At 43.5% G+C, this 26010-nt stretch overlaps 1 protein-coding gene across 1 annotated transcript; it reads right to left on the minus strand.

The window, feature by feature from the left end:
• Nucleotides 1-563: 563 nt before the first annotated feature.
• LOC111971560 (cadherin-7-like) lies at nucleotides 564-17783 on the minus strand. Its single transcript, XM_023998393.1, has 13 exons — nucleotides 16915-17783; nucleotides 11322-11616; nucleotides 11080-11199; nucleotides 10398-10565; nucleotides 8822-9003; nucleotides 7846-8080; nucleotides 7575-7727; nucleotides 7272-7393; nucleotides 6802-6919; nucleotides 6226-6534; nucleotides 3113-3305; nucleotides 2533-2974; nucleotides 564-2380 (listed from the first exon to the last, which is right to left on the minus strand). The coding sequence occupies exons 1-13, from the start codon at nucleotides 17533-17535 to the stop codon at nucleotides 1502-1504; spliced, it is 3837 nt and encodes a 1278-aa protein (XP_023854161.1). The 5' UTR covers nucleotides 17536-17783; the 3' UTR covers nucleotides 564-1501.
• Between the last annotated feature and the right edge of the window lie 8227 nt (nucleotides 17784-26010).

The following is a 26010-nucleotide window of genomic DNA, read 5'->3' on the forward strand; positions in this document are numbered from 1 at the left end:
CCCCGGGTCAATCTCCACACCTCATTTTTCACCCCAAAGAGCTATAGATTGTTTGTCAAATTTCTCAAGTTCAAATCGAATTCTCATTAAGATAGTTGGTTGATTAAGATTTAATTTCCCCTGGTTAGCCTGGTGGGACGAACAAACAYCAGTTTGGCCAAGGCCCCAGGTCTCTGCTAAATTTAGTCATCACACAGTAATCGAAAAATTCTAAAAGCAATTCGTTTTTGCAATAGTAGTACAAATGAGCCGTACAGTGTTATCTCAATCTCAATATCTTTTGGGGGAGATATTGATAGGTGGTCATATGAATCATTCTTTAGTTAAATTATGAATAGTAAAGTAAACAGTACGATTGCGTGTGTAAGCTTACCCAATTCCATCTCCGTTTTTAAAGAAAGAGAAGGATTGTGCAGTTCGATGGATTGCAAAGATMAAATGAGTAATAGATCAGTCAATAAACAGGTTTATAGCTGAACTATCTAGGAAAACGATCATGTGGGAAATAACGTGGCACAACAGACATCTTCTTTAACACCAACCATTTAATCACTACAAATTATGAAATAATGACAGTGTTTCTCATAAAGGGACACTTTCGTGGTCTGTGTGAAATCCTCCACTCAATAATCACCACATGGCAGAGGATGATATTTACAGTATGCACATAATCATGTCGCTATAGTAGGAAACATATTKAACTTTTTACAAGGCTTCTTTCTTCAAAGARGTATTATGTCTAGTCAGTGTGCAAATTGCATAGTGTTTCATAGAACCTATTACTGTGATTATAATTACTGGGACAATACATAGCCTGGGTGTCAAAGTCTATACAATTCTGAAGAGCTCCCTCCTGATTGTGACATAATATCATCACCTGAACAGCTTTCATTTGACTGGATGTAATGTGCACAGATTTACCCTTATATATTCACATTAGCTCTATAAGTGTGTGTCTGTGTGTATGCAAGTGTAGAAGTGTGGAATTGGTATGCTTTTTAGAATGAGTTCAAWTCAGTTATCCATGTTTAAATGTCGCCTTTGGGAACAACAGTGTTCTAAGTGAAAGTGCACCTAATTAACTATCAACATTAAATATCACAATTCCCTTTCATTTTTCATGAGGCCTATTTTCCAACAATGCAGCTTTCAGGGCTGGGAATCAATATTTCAGAAAGTGCATTTTTCATAACTTCAGTGTAGAAAGCCTAGGTGCATTATTCATATCCGTTACAAGGAAAGTCTAAAAGTGACATTTTTTATATACTGTTTAATAAACACAAGGGTGAGTTTATGAGATGTGCTAATGGATCCTCCGGCATGTCTCAGCTGTGCTGCATAGCCAACAAGCAGGAAGTTTAGTCATTGAACAGAACAGAACAGAAGAATTTTCTCTCTGAAGTCGTGCATAACACCCCCGTATTGCTTTTAAATTGCATCTGTTGGAGTGTTTCTCTCTCCTTTCCAAACTCCTATTCAGTCTCTTTGATTCGCAGGTTCCCTAAAAATCCCACCTTGAGACCTCTTTCTCTTCATCAATACTCTCTGTTTTGCTCATCTCGTTGACATCCAAACCCTGGCTTCTATCTTCTGCCCGTGTCGTCGTCTCCTCCACTGAACTTCTCTCACACTCCTTTTCTTGTTCTCTCTCTTCGATTATCTTCACTAGCCTATGGAACTTCTGGTCCAACTCGTCTACCGTTTCCCTCCCTCTCTCCTCCTCCCTCTCGCCCTCGCTTTCCAGTGAGCTCAGTGACCCTGCCCGGGAGTCCCCCCCCTCAAACTCATAGGTTTGCAGTGAGTCGTAGGGTGGCTGGGATAGGTCAGTCACCTGGTCCAAACGGTGCTTCAGGAAGTCCTCCATCCTCAAAGGCAGGGAGGGGTTACAGTTAGCCCCACCCTTTTCCCCTGCCCTGTTAGACACCAGTCCCCGGGCACAGCCCCACCCCCTGCCGTATCCCAGCATGCCTCCAGAGAGGCTCCTACCAAGCGCGTACATGTTCAGGAATTCTGCACTGCCTGGATACAAAGTAGTCCCGGTCACAGGTATCCCTCCACTGCCCTGGTTTAGTGAACCCACAATGCTGTATGTTGAGTCCCCCAGTAGATTAGTGTGGATGTTATTAGTATTTATCTGGCTAACACCAACAGTGTCTTCATTCTTCTCTGAGCTGGGGAGAGTAGAGGAATCTGTGTCTGTGTCATCTACTGCAGAGTTAGAAGCTCTGGTGGTGATAGTGTGGGAGGGAAAGAGGTCTGGATTGTTCACCTGCTGCTCTGATGAAGAGATGCTGCTGCTGTGACTCTGAGAGGATGAGCCATTTGGGACAGAATAGGTCAGAACCAGTGCTTCATCTGTCAGTACAGACTCAGGCTGTGTCTGGGGAGGAAATACACAATACTTTAATAACGATTATCAAATACTTTAAAATGAAAAATAGCCTGAGAGATTTACAAAAATAACATTGAGACAGCTGAGGTTGATAATAACAACATTGTTACATCCATTATATATGAAAGTTAATGTCTGACTGTGATTGGTGCCTGCTCGAGATGCAGCTGCTGCTGGGTGTCAGTGTTGGTCTCCCTGCCTTCCTCTTTTTCTGTGGGTCTGCTGTTAGCCACCCAGCTCTCTGGTCCATCTCTCCTGGGGCACCATGGCTCAGCAGAGTTGAGATGAATCGCCTCAGGCTCCAGTAGATCAAAGCTGCCCTGGTTCTGGATGACTAGGGAGTTATTATCCATGTGATTGCCAGGAAGCTCATAGGTTCCCATCAGTTTGGCCAGCTGCAGACCTGACTGGAACGGTGTTGGCCCCTTGTGACAGTCTCTGAGGACAGGCAGGGTGTGAATGCTGTAGCAGAGGCGCCCGTATACAGGGGCTGAGCCTGGACGCTGTGGGTCCGCAGTAGAGTGTGGGGTCCGGCTCCAGCTGTACGTCATGTCCCTGGCCTGATTCTGCTGGGTGTACCATCTGGGGGAAGACAAGAGCATAAGGCAGAGCAACACAGAGACATGTGCACGCCAACACTCCCTCACACATGCTCACACACACACACGGCCACACACACGCACACAAACACACACTACACAGACAGACGTCACAGCTCACATGTTCCTGCTGTCCTGCATGCACTCTACTCTGTGCATGCTCTGGAGCGTGGTGATGTCAAAGGCAGCAGTGTCTGCTTCCCCTCCCCCTTCGTCATCGTAGGTAATGATGTTCTCCCTCACATCATCCTCCTCAAATGGGGAGTGGGAGTCTCGCTTCTGATGCCGCAGAGACAGAGACAGAGCACACACCACTGGGGGGGGGGAGAGAGAGAGGCACATCATCGTAAATACCACACATTGACACTGCAGTCCATTTCACAGGATACTGATCTTCAGACAGACAGACAGACACAGGCAGTATACTGAAAACAGTAGAAACAGGCATGTACTATACATCAGACAGTAGACCTCAAGTCTTACCTAGGAGTGTAGTGACACAGGCCAGCAGGGCCAGCAGGGTGACCATACTGAAGATCAGTGATGGAGAGGTTGAGGGCAGGGGCAGACATACCGTCTGTCTCTCCCAGCCCCTGTCCCTCTGTCTCCCCCGCTCCTCGGCCCGCATGCCCCCTCTCAGACAGGGACATACGTTCACGGTAACCGTCCCGGTGTTGGTGAGGCCGGAGACCCCATCCCGCAGCACAATGGGCACGTACAGGGTGAGGAGGGAGAAGGAGAAGTCAGGGAGGGGCTGCAGTGCCGACTGGAGAACAAGGCTGGCTGTGGCACCTGGGATTGAATAAGACAATAACACCAGAAACTCAAGTCAGTCATCAGGTCATTTGTATATGAATGCCATTGTCCATTTATACGTCATAATATGAATTTCAGCTAAATCCAACAGGCCTATATCGTTACTGTAAGATGCAGGTGCACTGTCATCAAGCATGTAAAATAAAAATAAGCATATTGTCAATGATAATCCAGTTGCAGAATTTCTGATTTGACATAAGAGGTTTGAAGAGGGTGACAGCTTGACATAGAGTTTGAACATAGCTAGAATGCACCTCCACTCTCCCTGATGGTGAGGTTTAGAGCAGAGCTGGACTCTGGAGGGATGCTGAAGTGGATGGTGACGTCCTGTCCTCCCTGGTCCCTATCAACTGCCCTCACCACCTGAACAACCTGGGAGACAGAGCAGAGAGAGGAGAACTTATATTGGACCTCACAAGCTAGGTTTCCATCCAATTGGCGACAGATTTTCATACGAATATTCAAAAATCTGCATAAATAATATATGCACATATTCCCACCGGAGATGTGATTCCATCAAATTAACTTGTTGCGGATAAAATTCTGTGCATGAAGCATTGACATTAAAGCCAGTAGATAGTGATAGCGCTGATGTCATCCATGTATTCCTTTGGAAAACTCTCGATGGCGTATGTAGCCGGAAGTATTTGAATTTGAAGAACGCCATATTGCCACAGATAGAACAATGAGCTAGATGTTTCAACAGATGTATAAATCTGAAGCCTCCGGTTGACATTTTCCCTCACCAACAAATGGCCCAGTGGCCGGAAGTGGGAGAAGATGGAGAGAGATGGATTTTGGCTCAATACAGTTTTCTTTTCCCGAAAACTATAATCTGTAGTGAACTAAGTTTTGTAGACTTTACCCTTTGCCAAAGTTTCAATTTGTTTTATTGTTTAGTAGGAGTGCAAGGGCGAATTTAGTTATGGCACACGCTCACTTCATAGAGTAGGCGTTTCCTAACGGAAATATTCAAATACATGCTAGAACATGCCAAAAGGATCTCGCTAGCTCGTGCTTGGCTTGGCCCACCTCCTCGCTTGTTTTGTCCACTAMGATTAATTTGCTCCCATTGGAAACGACAGGCTGTGGTCTATCTTGGGTTAGTTATAAAAATCTTTGATATTGCTGAATGGGTTTGAATGGCACCATAAAATCATGGTGAAAGTGACTGTAACTAGCACAGGATCAAGGTTGATGTAATTGATTTCATCCTGCCTGAGAGAGTTAACTGGGAACCTCATTGTAGCCTACCAGCCCATGATTGGTCTGTGTAAGCATGTAGTCCTGCGTGACAACAAATGTAGTAGTCAGAATGGATCACTATTTAATCTCGATTTGTAGCGAACTTGAAAATAATTCACRGTGGGGATCGAATTTGATCATAATAAGCAAATTTTAGATCCCAAAATGGGGGTAAATTATTGGGGGTGTTTGGCCTTTCTGGTGATCGTAATTTACATAGGCTTTCTAGGTCAGACCAGGGCTTTTGGCACCGCAAGGTTGCTACTACTGAGGTATAATAAGAACAGTTGCTACGCAGTAGCCGTCCAGCAGAGCTTGTGACTTCACGCTCCAGACCGGAAATTTTACTGACAAATTTGCTGTTTCCATCATTACATTTTTATCTGAMGTACTTTAATCGCATAAAAAGGTTGGATGGAAACCTGGTTACAGCCACACAACTCCAAATCAAATCAAATCAAATTTGATTTGACACATACACATGGTTAGCAGATGTTAATGCGAGTGTAGCGAAATGCTTGTGCTTCTTGGAAGGAATGAATAAGAATATGTACATAAAAATATATGAATGAGTGATGGCCGAACGGCATAGGCAAGATGCAGTAGATGGTATAGAGTACAGTATGAGATGAGTAATGTAGGGTATGTAAACATTATATAAAGTGGCATTGTTTAAAGTGACTAGTGATACATTTATTACATACATTTTTCCATTATTTAAGTGGCTAGAGTTGAGTCAGTATGTTGGCACCAGCCACTCAATGTTAGTGATGGCTGTTTAACAGTCTGATGGCCTTGAGATAGAAGCTGTTTTTCAGTCTCTCGGTCCCCGCTTTGATGCACCTGTACTGACCTCGCCTTCTGGATGATAGCGGGGTGAACAGGCAGTGGCTCGGGTGGTTGTTGTCCTTGATGATCTTTTTGTCCTTCCTGTGACATCGGTTGGTGTAGGTGTCCTGGAGGGCAGGTAGTTTGCCCCCGGTGATGCGTTGTGCAGACCNGGTACATGATCGTAAATACCACACACTGCTGTCCATTTCATGGGATACAGATCTTCAGATAGAAGGACAGACAACGAATAGACAGACAGACATACAGTATAGTGCAAACAGTACAAACAGGCATGCACTATACATTGATTTGACAGTAGTCCTACTACACAGAGAGTCTTACCCAGCAGCGTGGTGACACAGGCCAGCAGGGCCAGCAAGGTGACCATACTGAAGATGAGTGATGGAGAGGCGGAGGGCAGGGGCAGACATACTGTCTGTCTCTCCCAGCCCCTGTCCCTCTGCCTGCCCCTCTCCTCGGCCTGCATGCCTCCTCTCAGACATGGACACACGGTCACGGTGACCGTCCCGGTGTTGGTGAGGCCGGACGCCCCATCCCGCAGCACGATGGGCACGTACAGGGTGAGGAGGGAGGAGGAGAAGCCAGCGAGGGGCTGCAGGGCCGACTGGAGCACCAGTCTCGCTGTGGCACCTGGGGTTAAATAAGACAGTAACACCAGAAACACAAGCCAGTCGTCAGGTCACTGGTACAGAAATGTCATTCTCCAGTTGCACTATGTCAGTCCTAAAATTAATATTAGAAGTTCGACAGGCTTATATACTATGAGATGTAGACACACTGTCATCAAGCATGTCAAAAAAATGATCCCGTTGCAGAATTTCGGATTTGACATGCATTAGGCAGAGGGCTGAGGAGGGTGACAATTTGACACGGAGGTTGAATATTGCTCGAGGGCACCTCCACTCTCCCTGATGGTGAGGTTTAGAGCAGAACTGGACTCTGGAGGGATGCTGAAGTGGACTGTGGCGTCCTGTCCTCCCTGGTCCCTATCCACCGCCCGCAGTACCTGAACAACCTGGGAGACAGAGCAGAGAGAGGAGGACTTCTATTGGACCTCACAGTCACAGAACTGAGCCAATGGCATTGGAGAAAAAGAAGTCAGCCAATGGCATTAGAGAAAATGAACTCAGCCAATGGCAGGCTAGAGAAACAGGAAACAGTTATCTGACATCAGGTCCAATTTCATAAAAATGAGACATCAAAAGGAATAGGAAATCTTCAAAGACTTCTAAGGAGAATTGTCCTCTAAAGGTTGGAGTAAAAAAATGGCATTATGGTTATCAGCATGCGGGTCTATAGATAGATAGACTGATAAAGTGCAGTGTCAGAGTTACGTTCCGTAGGTAAGTGTTAGCAGCAGCACTGACCTGTCCAGGGGTACTGGAGTCACACACAGACGTTGTGTACTGCCTGTCCAACTCTGGTGCATTATCATTCTGGTCCAGCGTCTCTATGGCAACCACAACTCTGGTTACAAGGTTAGGATTGTCTGGAACAGGAAAGGAGTGCCTGGTGAGTTCAACATCAACTTCATTCCAGCTTTCCACAGCTCTCACCCCAGGGCTACAATGAGTGATATATGGGGAAAACATGACTGTACTAAGCCAGAGTGCGTGTATTTCCTGGGGGCGGCTGAAGCTGAGAGGAGAGAGGGGGGGAGAGCCTCATACCTCTCTGTGTGGCGATGACAGTGATATTATGCCACTGCTCGCGCTCCCGGTCCAACTCCATCACCGTGGTGATAAGGCCGCTGTCAGAAGCAATACGGAACAGAGCCTCAGGGTCAGACTGAGGGTCAATAGAGTACCGGGGGGAGTGGGGGGGGGGGGGGGGGGGGTAGTTTGAGAAAAGATAATGTGAGTGAGTGAAGGACAGATTGACTGACTGACGAACGGACTGACTGGCTGAGTGTAGGCTACCTGATGTTGGAGCTTTGTCCCGTGTCTGGGTCCACAGCAGACACCCGACCCACGCTGCAGATAGGGGGACAGTTCTCAGGCACATCTAGACGGTAACGTGACCGGGAGAAGCGGGGGGGCTCGTCTGCATTGAGGACCATGACCCGTACGGTCGCCCGGTCCTTAAAGGGACCCTTCCGTAGGAACCGTGCGTCCACTACGGGGTTCATAACCTCCACTGAGAACGAGTAGGAACCGCACCTCTCATAGTCGAGCAGCTGAGGAGAGAAATACAGTACCACCAATTAGATTTGACTTATGTCCTTTCCTATAACCAGTTTTGTCTACTATTTCTCTCTTTCTCCTTTGCTCAAACACTCTCTCTTTCTTCTTCTTTTCATCGTGCCCCTTCCCCAGCCCTGGTTCCATAATTAATTTGCTCCCATGTTGATTCATCATTCCCACATTCTATCTCATACTCTCACCCTCATCTCACACACTTTGTTAAATGGAGCTTGCGATGCCCCGTGTACTTGACACCACACTGAGGAAAACACAGGCTCACAACCTATTTTCTGGTTGGCGATTTCAATTCAACTGCTAGATGGAATCTTTCATTTTTCAAATAGTTGTGCATAAATTCCAGGGTATTTGGATCTCTTTGTCTATTTCCAAGCAAACCAAGGTGAGATATGTTTTGTTTAAGTTAATTACGTTTGTGACATTGCCTGCAATCACACAACAGGATTGCTAGGAAAAATTACTGAGGAAAAACTGTTAAAATACTGTTTCCAGACCAAATATTTCTTTATTCAAAGCATCCTATTATCAGACCTGATTGTTGCTGACTGAAGTCTCTGCAGGCAACACTGTCCTGCTGTTGTCTATGTTTTTCACTGCATGAACTTCCTTGTTAGAGTAGCTTGGAGGAGCAATGCTTAGTTTAGCCTCTCATTTTACACCATTGTGGATGTTTTTTGACTTGAGTCTGATTAAGAGCTATGTATCTTATTGCTCACCTTGTTTAACACAATGACAGCCTCTTGGTCTCTTCCGGTGATGTTAAATGTGTCCCCCTCCTCTCCGTCCAGGATGGTATATTCCAGCATGGCGTTCTCTCCCAGATCAGCATCTGTGGCCGAGAGGCGACCCACCTCCACTCCTGGTGCTGCCAGCTCAGAGATAGWGAATGACCAGGCACCTAAAGAGAGAGAGAGAGCGAGACAGAGAGAGCGAGAGAAAGAGAGAGAACGAGAGAGCGAAAGAGAGAGAGCGAGAGAAAGAGAGAGACCACACAGATGAGTGACAGGGCATAGACATACCATTTAGATCCTAAAATGAGAGTAGGCATTCCAGTAGTCCTCAGGGAAAATGTTTACAGTAATGATGAAAACCAAAAGACAAACTTCTCTTTGAGTGTCCTGTATCCAAGGAAACGGCAGCCAAAGTGCAGTAGTCTGTGACAGCAGGGTTTGGCAGTTCCCTGGCTCTCAACGATGAGTCTGTCTGTCTCTCTTTGATTCTACACAGTGAGTGACTAACTGTAGTATTCCTACCATGGTCTCCCTCTAAACAGTATGGAAAGGACACACTTTCATCTAATGACACTTGTTAATAATTCAAAGCTTTGCGAATTCAACACACACATCTCTATCTCCACAGATGAAACAAATACGTTTGTTTAGATTCACTCTGCATTAGTGTCAGATAGAGAATCATGAACYTGCACACAGTGAGCTACAGTAGGAAGACAGCTATAGTGCTTAATAAATACTGTGCATTTGGAATTATGAAATTGCTTGAGAGAGAGAACGAGGGAGGGGTGAAGTCAAGAAAGAGAGGAATGGGAGAGTGAGAGAGAGAGAGAGAGGGGCATATATTACAGAGGAATGTATTGTATGACTGAGAATGTTATATTCTGCAGTGATTCTACTGTCTGTTGGAGCAGAATTGACTGGATGGCAGATCWAATATGAATAGAATAGAATGCAGAAGCGCTTGGATAAGAAAAGACTTGACCATGATCTCTCACTGTTTTTCAGGAAGAGCTTAGTGTTGAGAAACCTAACAGAGAAATCTCAAAATATGTTATCAACTCAGATTGATGATGGTGATGAAGATGACGGTGAGGAGGAGGAAGAACAGATAAGCAGCTCATTCATGGAATTTATTCATTAGTTTGCCATGAGGAAACACGAGCCATATGCACACATCAAGGAACACTCCATAAAATGGCTTCAAAATCCACTATAAGCACAGCGCTGCTGTGTGACAATCCTGGCAGAGAAGATCCAAAAGGTGCTCTTAGTAGCAGCGAGAGATCAGTGCACCATCACAAGTGCCACATTGCAAGGCATTTCATCACACACATACACACACAAAATCAGACAAGCACACATGCAAAATCAAACACACAAAATCACACACACGCACAATCKCARGCAGACACACACAGAAACACACACACASAGAGAGAGAGYGAGAATACAGAAATATGTCCTAAGAATGTTTCAACTGGAGTTATAGAAGTTGAAAGCTATAACCACAATAGCATGACAATGACCAATAACAAAACCGTAACTGTAATGTTCTCACTCTTTCTGAAGTGAGGGGGGTTGTCGTTGACGTCACTCAGCCTCACAGTGACTGTGGTCGTCCCTGACATCCCCCCCAGGTGCCCCCCCATGTCTTTGGCCTCAAGGACGACCAGATAGGTGTCCTGACTCTCCCTGTCCATGTCAGTTACAGCAGTACGCAGGACACCTGGCAGAGAGGACGATGAGAGGACAGTAAATAAGCACATGATGCATTACATTACATCACAGCTGAAGGGACAAGCAGACCTAAATGCTGTAGTGGGATGAGTCACCTGCTTTAATGTCACATATAGCTATGTCACAAGCCTTTATGTCAGGGGTAGGCGACAAGATTCAACCCCGGGCTGTTTTTGTAGGAGCGGATGTTCCGGGGAGCCAGAACATAATTATAATATTTTTYGACTACAAATTGAACACAACTAAGCCCAAAAGGAGATTGTATTTACATTAAGCGATGATTACACATCTCTATTTTCTATTAGAACAAATTTTGGACCGCGGGCTACCTGTTGCTGACCCCTGCTTTTTGTAGAGTACACAGAATACATCAGACCACAGAAGTTACACCATATGATATCTTTACAAATCAAAGGGTCATACTGTAGTGTCAGTTCATCAGCATGGCTACTATATGGTTAACATGTAGCTTGATAAGAGTCTGCATTGTAGGCCCACCAGACCTGTCTGAGGATCCACAGAGAAATACTGCTGGCCCTGGGTCACAGCATACACCAGCCTGGCACTGTTACCATACGTAGGGTCGTCTGCATCCGTGGCTGTCACCTGGATTATGGATGTACCTGTTAGAGAGAGATGGATTGGTGAGACTTCAGGAATGACTAATAAGCCCTTGAGGCAGCTTGTCTAGACTGTAATGTAAATCACAGATCAAGACCGAAGCCCTGTCTGTCACATGTAATACCTATATTGGCCATCTCGGGCACGGTGGTGCTGTATGGCTCATTCTGGAAGACAGGTGGGTTGTCATTGATGTCCTGCACTCTGATGATGAACATGGACGAGGGTTCGAGGGCGTGGCCCGTCTGGCGGTCGGTTACCGTGGCGATGAGGCGGTACTGGTCCTTCTCTTCTCGGTCCAGGGACTTGGTGACGTGGATGTTGCCCGTGTTCCCATCGATGACAAACACAGACCCCACCCCCTCTCCTTCTAAGATGTACTTGGTACGCCCATCACCTCGGTCCATATCTGTGTGCAGCTGCAGGAGATATATGTGTATAGAGAGAGAAATATAAAGTCATAAAATATCTATGGATTCTGCATTGAGCCTMGCCTAATGAGTGGCTTTAGTTCTCTATGATCTTTTCTCTAAAAAGAGGGTTTACAGTTGAACTTATGCTTTGTTGTTTGACATATTGTGTCCAAGCCACCACTGACTCAGAAAACGCATCCCTCATTAGCATAATTGATCATCTACCTAAACAATAGTTTGTGAAATCGGCGGTTGAATCAAGTCCAAGATGTGGTGTTCAGTCAGTGTGAATTGAATGGCACCAGGTGTGAAGGGGACAGAGGGGACCAGAATGTGTACTGATGCGTACAGCTAATTAACTCATTGGACCAAATAGGCCACCGGGGGATTGTTAGGGGGTGAGAGCACATGACTGTGGACAGTGGCCCCCAAATGTCGCTCTGTCTGTCTTCTGTTCTGTCCATCTGTCTGTTTTCGTTCCCTCTCTGAATCCATCTGTTTGCCTGTCTATGTATCTCTACCTTTGTCTTTCTGTCACCCTCTCTCTCTCAATTCAATTCAAGGGGCATTATTGGCATGGGAAACGTGTTTACATTGCCAAAGCAAGAGGCAATAGAAAATAAACAAAAGTGAAATAAAAAATAAAAAATGAACATTTCAAAATGTCATATTATGTCTATATACAGTGTTGTAACGATATGCAAATAGTTAAAGTACAAAATAAATAAATATAAATATGGGTTGTATTTACAATGGTGTTTGTTCTTCACTGGTTGCCATTTTCTTGTGGCAACAGGTCACAAATATTGCTGCTGTGATGGCACACTGTGGTATTTCACCCAATATATTTTGGAGTTCATCAAATTTGGATATGTTTTCGAATTCTTTGTGGGTCTGTGTAATCTGAGGGAAATATGTGTCTCTAATATGGTCATACATTGGCAGGAGGTTAGGAAGTGCAGCTCAGTTTACACTTTTGTGGGCAGTGTGCACATAGCCTGTCTTCTCTTGAGAGCCAGGTCTGCCTATGGCGGCCTTTCTCAATAGCAAGGCTATGCTCACTGAGTCTGTACATAGTCAAAGCTTTTTAATTTTGGGTCAGTCACAGTGGTCAGGTATTCTGCCACTGTGTACTCTCTGTTTAGGGCCAAATAGCATTATAGTTTGCCCAGTTTTTTTGTAAATTATTTCCAATGTGTCAAGTAATTATCTTTTTGTTTCTCATGATTTGTTTGAGTCTAATTGTGTTGCTGTCCTGGGGCTCTGTGAGGTCTGTTTGTGTTTGTGAACAGAGCCCCAGGAATAGCCTGCTTAGGGGACTCTTCTCTAGGTTCATCTCTCTGTAGGTGACGGCTTTGTTATGGAAGGTTTGGGAATCGCTTCCTTTTAGGTGGTTGTAGAATTGAATGGCTCTTTTCTGGATTTGATAATTAGCGGGTATCAGATTAATTCTGCTCTGTATGGTCTCATTTTGATGTTTGTCCCATTTAGTGAATTCTTGGTTGGTGAGCGGACCCCAGACCTCACAACCATAAAGGGCAATGAGTTCTATAACTGATTCAAGTATTTTTTGCCAGATCCTAATTGGTATGTCAAATTTTATGTTCCTTTTGATGGCATAGAAGGCCCTTCTTGCCTTGTCTCTCAGATCGTTCACAGCTTTGTGGAAGTTACCTATGATGCTGATGTTTAGGCCGAGGTATGTATAGTTTTTTGTGTGCTCTAGGGCAACGGTGTCTAGATGGAATTAGTTTTTGTGGTCCTGGCGACTGGACCTTTTTTGGAACACTATTATTTTTGTCATCACTGAAGATCTAGGTGCAGAAGATCTAGGTGCTGCTGTAGGCCCTCCTTGGTTGAGGACAGAAGCACCAGATCATCAGCAAACAGTAGATCTTTGACTTCATATTCTAGTTGGGTGAAGCCGGGTGCCCTCGCCAATTCGTTGATATATATGTTGAAGAGGGTGGGGCTTAAGCTGCATCCCTGTCTCACCCCAAGGCCTTGTGGAAAGAAATGTGTGTTTTTTGATAATTTTAAACTTGTTGTTTGTGTACATGGATTATATAATGTCGTATGTTTTTCCCCCAACACCACTTTTCATCAATATATATTGCAGACCCTAATGCCAAATTGTGTCAAAACCTTTTTGAAATCAAAAAGCATGAGAAGACTTTGCCTTTGTTTTGGTTTGTTTGTTTGTCAATTAGGGTGTGCGGGGTGGCAGACGTGGTCTGTCATAAGGTATTTTGGTAAAAAGCCAATTTGACATTTGCTCAGTACATTGTTTTCACTGTGGAAATGCACGGGTCTGCTGTTAATGATAACGCAAGGTTGCTGTTGACGCATATTATTGTTATTCTTATCTCTTAGTTTGTTGGGGGGGGGGGGGCATTTTTCTTAAAACTGCATTGTTGGTTAAGGGCTTGTAAGTAAGCATTTCACTGTAAGGTCTACACCTGTTGTATTTGGCGCATGTGACTAATAAAATTTGATTTGATTTGATATCCCACAGTAGATATTGGGGTAAAATTTGTCTCTCTCTCTCTGAGAACGTACCTCTGACAGTCCATCTGCCCATCTGTTTCTCTCTTTCTGTCTGTCTACCTGTCTCTGTGTGTCTGCCCATTTTACTTTGCAGTGAAGAGTGCTAGCTTGTTCAGTATTTAATAGCAGTAGGGGGATATTACAGGGAGCTTGGTGGGTAAAAGGCCAGACACACAGAAATAGAAAGCTAAAGAGATTACTCAGCCTTCATCACACAAGGAAGGCTTTCTGACCAGGAACSTTCACATCTCGCTCCCCTTAAGGCACATCTACACATGCTCATAATCCAGTAGGCTTACTCACATCACATCCTTTCCTCCCCTCCGCTGCGACCCTCCATCTTAGACCAACACAACCTCTCTCTAATGAACCACAACCGATTCTTTTAACTATAGTAAGTAGCATGGGTTGTTTGATATTGGCTGAGCAATATTACTGCAGGTTTTCACATCAATTAAGGTCTGTATATATACTGTAGGTTCTTTCATATGAAAACAGCTTTGTGGTCTCTGTGGTTATTATATTTTTCACATGAGAATTACGTACAAGCCAAGCCATGGGCAAGGAAAATTGTTAATATTATTATGTGACATAAGCCTGGAGAGAGCAAGCGTAAGAAAGTATTACGGCCCTAGGCCTTTAATCACATAGATGTGCATTTCTTCTACCCAAGAATACCAAAATGGTGCATAAAAACATTGGTATACATGTCAACTGTAATTCATAAACCCTGGGTGTATACAGCCAAGTGTGTCTGTGTGCAACTGTGATATGTGTGTCAGAGAGAGCGAGTCAGTGTGTGTATGTGTGTAGTTGAGCGTGCAGTTAGGGATTAAAGAAACACATGATAACACAGTAAAAAATGCTATATATTCTTCCTCCTTAAATCTGCTTTGATTCGGATCCCATACATCACCACYAGAGACATCTTTGTCAGTCTCCTTCCCTATCTTACTCTCCTAACATCCTTCCCTCCTAGCCCCCACCCTGTCTCTCACCAACCCCTACACTCCTAGTCTCAATCTAATTGCTAGCTCAGTCCTGCTGTGCATCAGTCGCCATGGCAAAAAAAAATCCTCTGTGGGGTTTAAACTTATCCAATCCATAAAAACATTATTTTTTGTTGTTGAAATGATCTCTGATAGAATTCCCAGACGGCTACTTTCCCCATGCCGTTGTCACTCTCCCCCACTCTCTTTCATCTCAATGTTCTCTTCTCCTTGCTCTTACAGTGTGGCAGGGATCTTCAGTCTATCTTCACCTTGCTGATTTTCTCTCCCAGTAAAATTCTCATTCATTGCCATGATGTACTGTATCTTACGTTTTTAGCAATGTCTTTCAAACGGCATAGCACATACACTCTATACATGTATGTGAATCTGGGCATTGATGTATGTATGATCTTATCAAACTCATAGCCCTAACAAGCTGGAACATGTTTGACATAACATCCAAACAGCATCCTAGCCATCTCAAGCCCTGAATCAGACTTGCACACTTACTACAACAACAAGAAAGAGTATATTATTTCTCCACCGACCGCACTGACATCCCTCCCTGACTGTTTCAATAACAGGCAGAGAGGAAGATGAAACATTTACGAGGTGAACACAGTGTTGGTTGGGGAGGCTCCAAACTGGGGTGTCACGATAAAGTATGCTGCCTGCTACTGTGAGTTGGCAGAGTTCCCTGTAAGCGTCACAGCTAATATAATCCACACACACACACACACACTAAAGCTGCCAACAGATGCATTAGCAGCCCAACACTTTGCCTGTGAAGTGCTACAAGTAACTTCCACAGATCTAGATGGTTCAGGTGTGCTCTGATTTAAAACCCCTCCAATCATCTCATCATCACACTGTCTGAACACTGATTTCCTGTCAGCTCTGCGGTGTTGTTGGTGTGGTGCAACCTACCGTACTTATTGGCTAACCCTAATGATTTTTTTTTTTTAAACGTTTATTTCACCTTTATTTAACCAGGTAGGCTAGTTGAGAACAAGTTCTCATTTGCAACTGCGACCTGGCCAAGATAAAGTATAGCAATTCGACACATACAACAACACAGAGTTACACATGGAATAAACAAAACATACAGTCAATAATACAGTAGAAAAATAAGTCTAAAGTATGTAAAGTATGTCAACTGACTAGTAGTGTACTGAAGTGGTTCCCAAACTGTGGGGTGTGCGAAGGACCACCCCGCCCCCTTACTCCTGGAAGTTGTAATAGTAGAATGCACAAGGTGCTATTTCCAAATTGGGTAGTGCATCATCAGTTTTCCTCGTCATGCCAGTCATTGCAGACCTTAGAGAGATCATTTCCAGATCAACTAGCCCGTATCAGCTAACGCTTTTTAGCTCGGTTTTTTAACCCATAGTTTTTGTTGTAATGTTTGGGTCAATCAAACATCACATGAACACACATACATTCATRTAAGACATGGCAAAATGTGTAGAATTGTAGGAAATAAGCTTTAAATCTGCAAAATTGTCTCTCTGCCAACAAGAGGGGTGTGAACAGTGTGTGTCATAAACAGTGCTTGTGCCTACAGAAAGAGATGTGGGGGGCGCGGGATGTTCACCATGAATGCTAGAAGGGGGGCTTGAGTGAAAAAGTTTGGGAACCCCTGGTGCACTATATCCTCAGGCTGTTGTGCTAGGAATTTACCAAAGATACATTTATGGATATTTGAAATCATACTGTACTGAAATCATACTGTACTTTAATGACATTGGTTGTGATGAGGTCTTACCCGTCCGATGAGCACTGGCTCTGGTCCTCTGTACTCCTCAATGACAAAGAACTGGTTCCACTGCCAGCTCCGCTTACGACGAGAGTGAGGCCCCACCCCTATTAGAGTTAACCCAGCCCCCCGAGAGACTAAGCCCCGCCCAGAGATACTCTCTGGGAGAACTCTGGACTCTGGATGCGAGACAGTCTGGACCTTCACATGATGATTGGGGTCTCCATTGGCCTCTGCCTCCATGGACTGCTGGGCCTCAAGTGACTGAGTGTGAACATTATCCCCATTATCCACATGGTCACTCTTGGATGTAATTACATTCCATATCTTTCCAGGAGTCAAAGTGGTTTGAAGGGTAAAGTCTGGAGTTTGAGTTGATATCTGTACTATTTCATCCATGCCATTCTTTTCTTTGTCTGTTAATCCAGGAGTCAGTGGGATGTGGGTTGTCATAAGAACCTCAGCATTCTGACCATGATTCACCAGAGAGTATTCTGCAGCCCTCAGTTCAATTAGGTCTTCCTGGCTGTTCTGAGCTGTAATCGGCAAACTAACAGTTAGTGAACTACATCCTCGCTGCTCCTCCCACATACAAACCAAAACAAGAAGAAGCACCGTTGGGGTGGTCATAGTGGAGGTGTTGTGTTAGTCAACTCGTTTAAAAAAAAWAATTATATATATATATTCAGAGATTTTTTGATCCTCTCCTTGGATTCTGTTCGTCTTCTCCCCACATTGTGATTTCCTTTGCTATCCGCAGGGTCAGTCTTGATTCTGGTTTACTTTTCACTCTCACACTAACTCATTCCCGTTCTGCTGTACACATGATGCAGGACTCCCTCCCAAGGCCGCAGCAGAGCGGAGCTGGATTACCTGAGTAGAGAGATAATTAGAGTAATCTCAGCTGTTTTAATTAAAAGGAGAGCAAACAGCTCCGAGGTGCAGGAGGCATGAAGACATGCAGAGATGTTGACACTATTCTCATTAACTCCTCGAGACCTGAGGAGAACTGGCTGCCATTTTACAACTCCACATTGTGGGGAATATATTGCAATAGTCTGTACTGTGTTTTTGCATCCAGTCTATGTGGAGATTTGTCCATCGTTTAGTGTTTAGTGAATTGCAGGATTAGACACCACAGTCATCAGCTTATAGAAAACCAGAGGCTATGTTCAGTCTGTTGTAAAATTGCAGCATATAAATACCTATTATCTATTTATAACATAATAAAACATTACAAGGGCTCATAGATGCTCGTAACTAGTAACAAAGCATTACATCTTTTGGTTTAAAGTGTCACTGAATACTTCGTGACAGAATGGGGCATAGTGTAATGAGACTATTGTGTTAGGTTATGAGCTCATTATAATGCATGTAAAGGAGATTTGTCTCTGGAGGCTGAGTTTGGACCTGAAGGGCAGAGGGTGGGGCACAGCTCCACTACTTTACTGTGTCAGACACAATTGCCAGTCCATCAGATGATTGATGTCGTCCTAAAGATGGCCTCCTCATGCCTCAATGCCAAGTAGTGGAAGAAGTCCCCCTTCAAAGATTAATTGGACTCATACATATTTTAATCAATTTCTGTCATCATTTCCCAAAAGTTTAACGATCCGAGTTTCGTTAGTATTAGAGTCAGACCCCGGCCATCGATCTTCCAGGCTTTGTGAAATGAAGGCTGTCACCAACTTAAGACTGAAAATGTGCTCTCTCTCTCTGTGCTCTCTCTCTCTCTCTCTCTTCTGTGCTCTCTCTCTCTCCTGTCTCTCTCTCTCCTCTCTCCTCTCTCTCTCGTTGCTCTCTCTCCTCTCTCTCTTCTCTCTCTCTCTCTCTCTCTCTCTCTCTCTCTCTCTCTCTCTCTCTCTCTCTCCTCCTCTCTCTCTCTCTCTCTCTCTCCTCTCTCTCTCTTCTCTCTCTCTCTCTCTTCCTCTCTCTCTCTCTCTCTCTCTCTTCTCTCTCTCTCTTCTCTCTTCTCTCTCTCTCTCTTCTCTCTCTCTCTCTCTCTCTTCTCTCTTCTCTTCTTTCTCATCTATATATATATATATATGATAACAATGGTACATTTATTTCTTCTATAAGAACAGATGGCTGCCAACCTACAATCCCTGACTTGGCATGCCCAAATCCCATGTTATATTGAATAGCTTATCTGAGCTCCATTTTACTGTGTAATTAAAACATCTCAATTGTATTACAAAACCCATTCATTTAGATGCACATAGGCCTAAGTTAAAACACTATTAACCCAAAATGACTGTGTAATATTTATCAGAATGTTTAATTTATTAAATTTTTTTAGTTTACGACAGGAACAGAATACTCATTCATTCCCATTCAGCAATTGCCCTAGTTTCTTAATGCTTGATAACAAAGAACTAATTTGAGCTATATATTCGACTTTGTTCTACCCCTCCCTTCACATGAATTTCTTTACCGAAGAGAAAAATTAACTGTTTAAAAGGACTAATGCTCTTTTTTTGTATTTTGCACACATTAATGCCACTTCATCAATATTAATGCCAGATGTGCACTCAGTCTCTCTGAGCCGATATGTCTGTTCCCTCATCTTTAAACCACCCATATTACTGTATCTCCACTAACGCTTTTACAGCCATTCCCTTTTTTTCTGTATAATGCTGCATCTTTGAATCCATTAATAGTACTTCCTGGCCCATTTTAAAACAGTTAGTTTGAGTGTTGTTCATATGCTCTCATGTCTACTGCTCCACAATTACAGAAAAACATGTCATTTCATATTATTTTCAGCATTTGAGATGTAAGTGTGTAGTGGAGAGCATGTGTGAGGGATAGCTGGAGAGGATAGAGCGATAGAGATAGATAGGCAATGAAAGACTGAGGGTGAATTTACTGTTGCTGGCTGCGAGGGGGATGATGAGTGTCACACAGGCCTAAATTGCAAATCGCTGTTCAGTCTCACTTCACTCTGTGTCTCGCTTCACTGCAAGAAAGCTGTTTTCATTTATTTAAAATAGACTGTGCATGTCAAGCCTTTACATATATATGGAGAGAGGGGGGGGGGTAGAGGAGAGAGAGATACAGAGAGAGAGAGATACAGAGAGAGGGGGAGGAGTGGGAGGGAGGAGGGAGGAGAGGGGGAAAGAGGAGTGAGGGGGGAGTAGAGGAATAAGAGAGAGAGAGGGGGTATGTGATGAAGGGAGAGCTTGGCTGGCTTAAGCAACGAAGCAGGCAAAGAGATTCTGCTCCACCGTGCATCTCCCTGACATCTCTTCTTCCTTCCATGCATCTTAATGTTAAGACTGCTCTGCCTCTCTCTTCGACCACCTTCTCTCTTTCTCTCTCGGTTTAGACAGTCCTCCATTCTGTCCAAACCAAACTGATGAGAGCTCACTTGACGTTACTCAGCACATCACTCATTGCTATTGTCAACATCTGACATTCAGACAGTCAGTCAAAGCCTAAGTGGTATGACAACCTCCCAATCAAAGTGCTGTGTTGGGGCAGACGCTGCTCGCTCTAACAATGTGTTAGCATTATGACTCAGCTGTACATTCACTTGACAAATTAATGAGTTCCACAAAGACTATATCTATACTGGCTGTGTGTGTGTGTGTGTGTGTGTATTATGTGCTGAGTGAAATGGCTGATAATGATCTTCTCTACTCCTTTTGATGTCCAAAGTCAAAGTGTTGTTGACGTGCAAATGGTACATGGTGTCTTATTCCAACGGTCTGTTATTCTCTCCCTACTTCCTCTCCTCTTTGTACACACACACACACACACACACACACACACACACACACACACACACACACACACACACACACACCACACACCACACACACACACACACACACACACACACACACCACACACACACACACACACACACACACACACACACACCACACACACACCACACTCTTCAAGCTGTTCATTAGCATACTGTAGATAGGCCTACACTGAACAGCCTGGAGCACAACCTTGTCTTGTTAGAGAATTCTGGAGCTGTGACCCCTCTGACGCATGTTAATGTGATTTACACACTTGGTCTAACTATAATAATGAATGCAACGCTAACAATTCCGAGCAACTGGCGACGCGGCGGCAAGCTCATCATTTTCATTATGCGAGCGCAAATCCGTGCGGAACCAGTGCGGTCTGCAGGTGAGCTTTTTTTGCGCGCGCTCCACAACGCACGAGTCCAGGAAGGACAACAAGCTCTCACAGGCTCAAGTTAAAATTAGACGTTCATCCATGTTTCTCAAACGTTTAATTTCGAAGTTGTTCCAAACCTCAAATGTCCAAGTATTTAAGGTTAAGTTTAGCCATTAACTTCAACATCTTAAGGTTAGGCATTAACTCTGAATGGTTAAGGTAAGGGTTAAGGTTTGGGATAGGCTTATAACAAAAATCTCTTGCACCAGAGGCAGATGCTTACGCCCATCCACCATCCCCAACACCCTCACTGTTGGCCTTCGTGGCCGGTTTCCACTTCCTCTTATGATGTCCTCAGACATGGCTGGACATCTATACTAAGCAAAAARATAAAACGCAACATGCWACAATTTCTAAGATTTTGCTAAGTTACATTTAGGGCTGTTACAGTGTCCATATAACCGCCACACTGGCAGTCACGAGTCATGACCACAGTCAAATTCCATGWGACCGTTTAGTCACGGTAACTAGGCGGTACCTGGTAGTCATTAGTAGCCTACCAAACTTGCTAACGGACAGTCGCTAATGGTCTTGTACTCAGCGCTCTCAACGCAAATGCAATCAAAAATCAAATCAAACACTTCATGAGAGCCCTGGCATTCAGAGCTTGAGTGGAATAGGATCACCTGTTGCTCAGTGAGAGACAGCTCCTCATAGCTGGTTGATGCATGGAATGAAATAAGTGTTCCTATAAGCCCATGTTGTGCAACATTTCTATAGGCTATGCTATGCAATTTCATGAGAAAGAGTTTTGATGGCCTCTATTAAAAAGAGGATCCAATCAGATTTCTATACACTAGGCCTATTATATTTATTTATCATCTTTCCTAATATTAAGCACATTGTTTCACTTTACAACCGGAGTAGCCTACCTGGCTGGCATGAAAATTAACCATGGGAAAAGCGTCCTCCATTCGCTATTCAAGTGCATACGGATTACAATGCTTTTTTCCCCCCTGCACCTGTTCCAACAGATAATGGCCCATTCTAAATCCAAACTAATTTCACACATATATTATTTAGTGTATGTACAGACTAGATTCAAATGAGAATAGTCTGATTGGAGTGAGAATACTATCACTTGTGAATGATGCCCAGAATGTGCAGCCTGTGCAAGAAACAGAGCAGAGCGCATGCCTTTCATGCAACTTTTCATAAAATTATTATTATGTATTAGAAAATCTAAACATATAGCCTAACGCTTGTATCACAACTAAAGTTGCATAAATAACTCTAAATTAAGCATATAGGAGGACCTGTTTCTTTATTAACCACTCAACACAGAATAGCCGCATGTGTCACTCCTTCGAAAATCGTTTGGGGAAACTATCCTTTCTATTTTATTCAGCTATGTTCCATTTTATTGTTCTCACTATAAAACAATATAAAATAATGCCACGGGAATTATAAGCAATTCTTTCCTGCTAAATGAACTAGTGTAGCCCACAGCTATATGGCATTGCCAGATTAGGGCCTAACATAATGACAACTCAGAATWTGCTATTCTGTTCTTCTGAAATAGGTTACATTTTCTTCATATCATATTGTTTCTTTAGACCGGCCTAAAATAAATCATTGATGTATTGTGATGGTGTAGGCTATATTAAGTGTATTTATTAGACTTTTTWAAATGTAGACGCTCCATAGGTGTGCATCAATGGCTTGTAGGCTATGCGTGGAAGCCGGAGATGCTAAATGTGTTTGTTAATAAACAGTCAAATACCGTGAGATCGGCAGTTATTTGCATGACAATCACCGCCTGACAAAATGTCATGACCGCCACAGCCCTAGTTACAGTTCATATAGGGAAATCGGTTAGGCCCTAATCTATGGATTTCACATGACTGGGCAGGGGCGCAGGCATCGGTGGGCCTGGGAGGGCATAAGCCCACCCACTTGGGAAGCCAGGGCCATCCAATCAGAATTACTTTTCCCCATAAAAGGGCTTCATTACAGACAGAAATACTCCTCAGCTCCCCGCCCCTCAGACAATCCCGCAGGTGAAGAAGCTGGACGTGGAGGTCCTGGGCTGGTTTGGTTATACGTGGTCTGCGGTTGTGAGGCCAGTTGGACGTACTGCCAAATTCTTTAAAACGCTGTTGGAGGTGGCTTATGTTAGAGAAATAAACATTTAATTCTCTGGCAACAGCTCTGGTGGACATTCCTGCAGTCATCATGACAATTGCACACTCACTCAAAACTTGAGACATCTGTGGCATTGTGTTGTGTGACAGAACTGCACATTTGAGTGGCCTTTTGTCTCCAGCACAAGGTGCACTTGTGTAATGATCATGCTGTTTAATCAACTTCTTGATATGCCACACCTGTCAGATGGATGGATTGATTATCTTGACAAAGGCTAAAATGCTCACGAACAGGGATGTAAACAAATTTGTTCACAACATTTGAGAGAAATAAGCTTTTTGTGCGTATGGAAAATTTCGGGGATCTTTTATTTCAGCTCATGAAACATGGGACCAACACTTTACATGTTGCGTTTATATTTTTTGTTCAGCGTAATAGTGACTTGTCTGGGTAGGAAGGGAAGCTGACTATCACATTAAAACAGTCGTTACTAGTTACCACAGCCACAAAGTCATAAAGCCCACCTATTTCCACAATTTATCTTCTTAAAATCTGGTTTTAAACCTAACCACAGTGCTAACCTTATGCCTAACCCTAAGCTTAATTAAGACCAAAAAGCTCTTTTTTTTTTTTTCATTCATGTTTACGATATTTGTGGTTGTGGAAATCCATAGGTACCTTATGTCAAATCTCCGCTCTTAGTTTAGTCAACCAGAACATTCGCAGTTTGGTCCCTTCCAACGGATCTCCTGGATAACTCTGTATTATGTGTACATTATTATGTCTGCTAAAACAGCTGACATCTGAAGACAAACATTCTTATTCACATTGTATTTGACATAGGCGCGCGCGCCACACAATTTTGTCTATATGTCAGATTCACCACGATGGAACATGTATCGACATTGGAAGAAACATTTTCTTCGCATGCATAAGACTTTCAACAGCAGCTATAATAAATTGAATAACTGATAACCCATTTATTCCGTAAAATGCATCGGCTACAGTGAAAGTAACCTACAAATAAAACCGAATCCCATTATGAAAAAGAAAACGTTTTGTCCCGATGCATTTTTCTCACGCGAATTTCAATCTTACCTTTTAATATAGATATAATTGGGTAGCTCCTTCGTCTGCCAGCGATTTAAGTGAACGCGCTGAATGAAATACAACTAGATTCCAAAGTGGGAAAGAAGCCGGTCTTCTTCACTGGGTGCCTTTAAGCGCGCGCTCTCATTCTGGTGCTCGTGAGACTGTTCCAGTAAATAACATATCACTCCCCCTCTATCCTCAGACCCCTATCCTTCTCGCGGGGCTGACAGTTTGATTCTCGTTTTGGGGGATATTGTAGACTAGGCTACTATTTTTTCAGTCTTCATGCCACAATGTAATTGTGGGCATGTTTGCTTTGCATCCTGTGAATTGCGTATCCTATTCTTGTACTTTCTCATCCTAACGCCTGTGACCCAGTACATATTATCACTGCAGTCCAGTGGTTGCATGCATCAGCCAAACGTAAACAATGTGGTCTTTTTTTGTTATGGGAAAGTTAAATAGTTTTAGAGCCATGAAAATATTCTGTCAGCTTGCAGCCTTGCACTCTTAAATAAGAATGCTCAGCAGTAGTCCTCTCCCCATCAGTTACTCTTCAATTGTCTCTTTCTTCAATAGCTGTTGAAAGAGTGACAAAGGAATATGCTGAGTTGAGTAAAACTGAATACATATATTAGGCCTATACTAATGTGGTAGTAAACCATGACATGTGTACACAGGGGGAAAACTGTTTCAGCAAGTCTGCACAATTTCCCAAGTGCATGGAACCCCTGGTGGCTGTAATTGTTATGTCTGGTATGTGTACTGAACCTTACTTCTCCTGGTACATTAATTCAGCCTTGAAAAGGGAGAGTTGCACTATGGCTGTTTCACTGAACTAAATATATATACACTACTGTTCAAAAGTTTGGCGTCGCTTAGAAATGTCCTTGTTTTTTAAAGGAAAGCACATTTTTTGTCCATTAAAATAACATAAAATTGATCAGAAATACAGTGTAGACATTGTTAACGTTGTAAATGACTATTGTAGCTGGAAACAGCAGATTTCTTCATGGAATATCTACATTAGGCGTACAGAAGCCCATTATCAGCAACCATCACTCCTGTGTTCCAATGGCACGTTGTGTTGGCCTTTTAAAATGATAAACTTGGATTAGGTAATTGATCAGAAAACCCTTTTGCAATTATGTTAGCACAGGTGAAAACTGTTGTTCTGATTAAAGAATCAATAAAACTGGCCTTCTTTAGACTAGTTGACTATATGGAGCATCAGCATTTGTGGGTTCAATTACAGGCTCAAAATGGTCAGAAACAAATAACTTTCTTCTGAAACTCATGCCTTTTCTTGTTCTGAGAAATGAAGGCTATTCCATGCGAGAAATTGTCAAGAAACTGAAGATCTCGTACAATGCTGTGTACTACTCCCTTCACAGAACAGCGCAAACTGGCTTTAACCAGAATAGAAAGAGTGGGAGGCCCCAGTGCACAACTGAGCAAGAGGACAAGTACATTAGTGTCTAGTTTGAGAAACAGAAGCCTCACAAGTCCTCAACTGGCAGCTTCATTAAATAGTACCCGCAAAACATCAGTCTCAACGTCAACAGTGAAGAGGCGACTCTGGGATGCTTCATCATCTGGCTGTCCGATGGACGAATCTGGGTTTGGCGGATGCCAGGAGAACGCTACATGCCCCAATGCATAGTGCCAACTGTATAGTTTTGGTGGAGGAGGAATAATGGTCTGGGCTTGTTTTCATGTTTCGGGATAGGC

The sequence above is a fragment of the Salvelinus sp. IW2-2015 genome, linkage group LG13 (genome assembly GCF_002910315.2).
Source record: "Salvelinus sp. IW2-2015 linkage group LG13, ASM291031v2, whole genome shotgun sequence".
Taxonomy (NCBI): Eukaryota; Metazoa; Chordata; class Actinopteri; order Salmoniformes; family Salmonidae; genus Salvelinus; species Salvelinus sp. IW2-2015.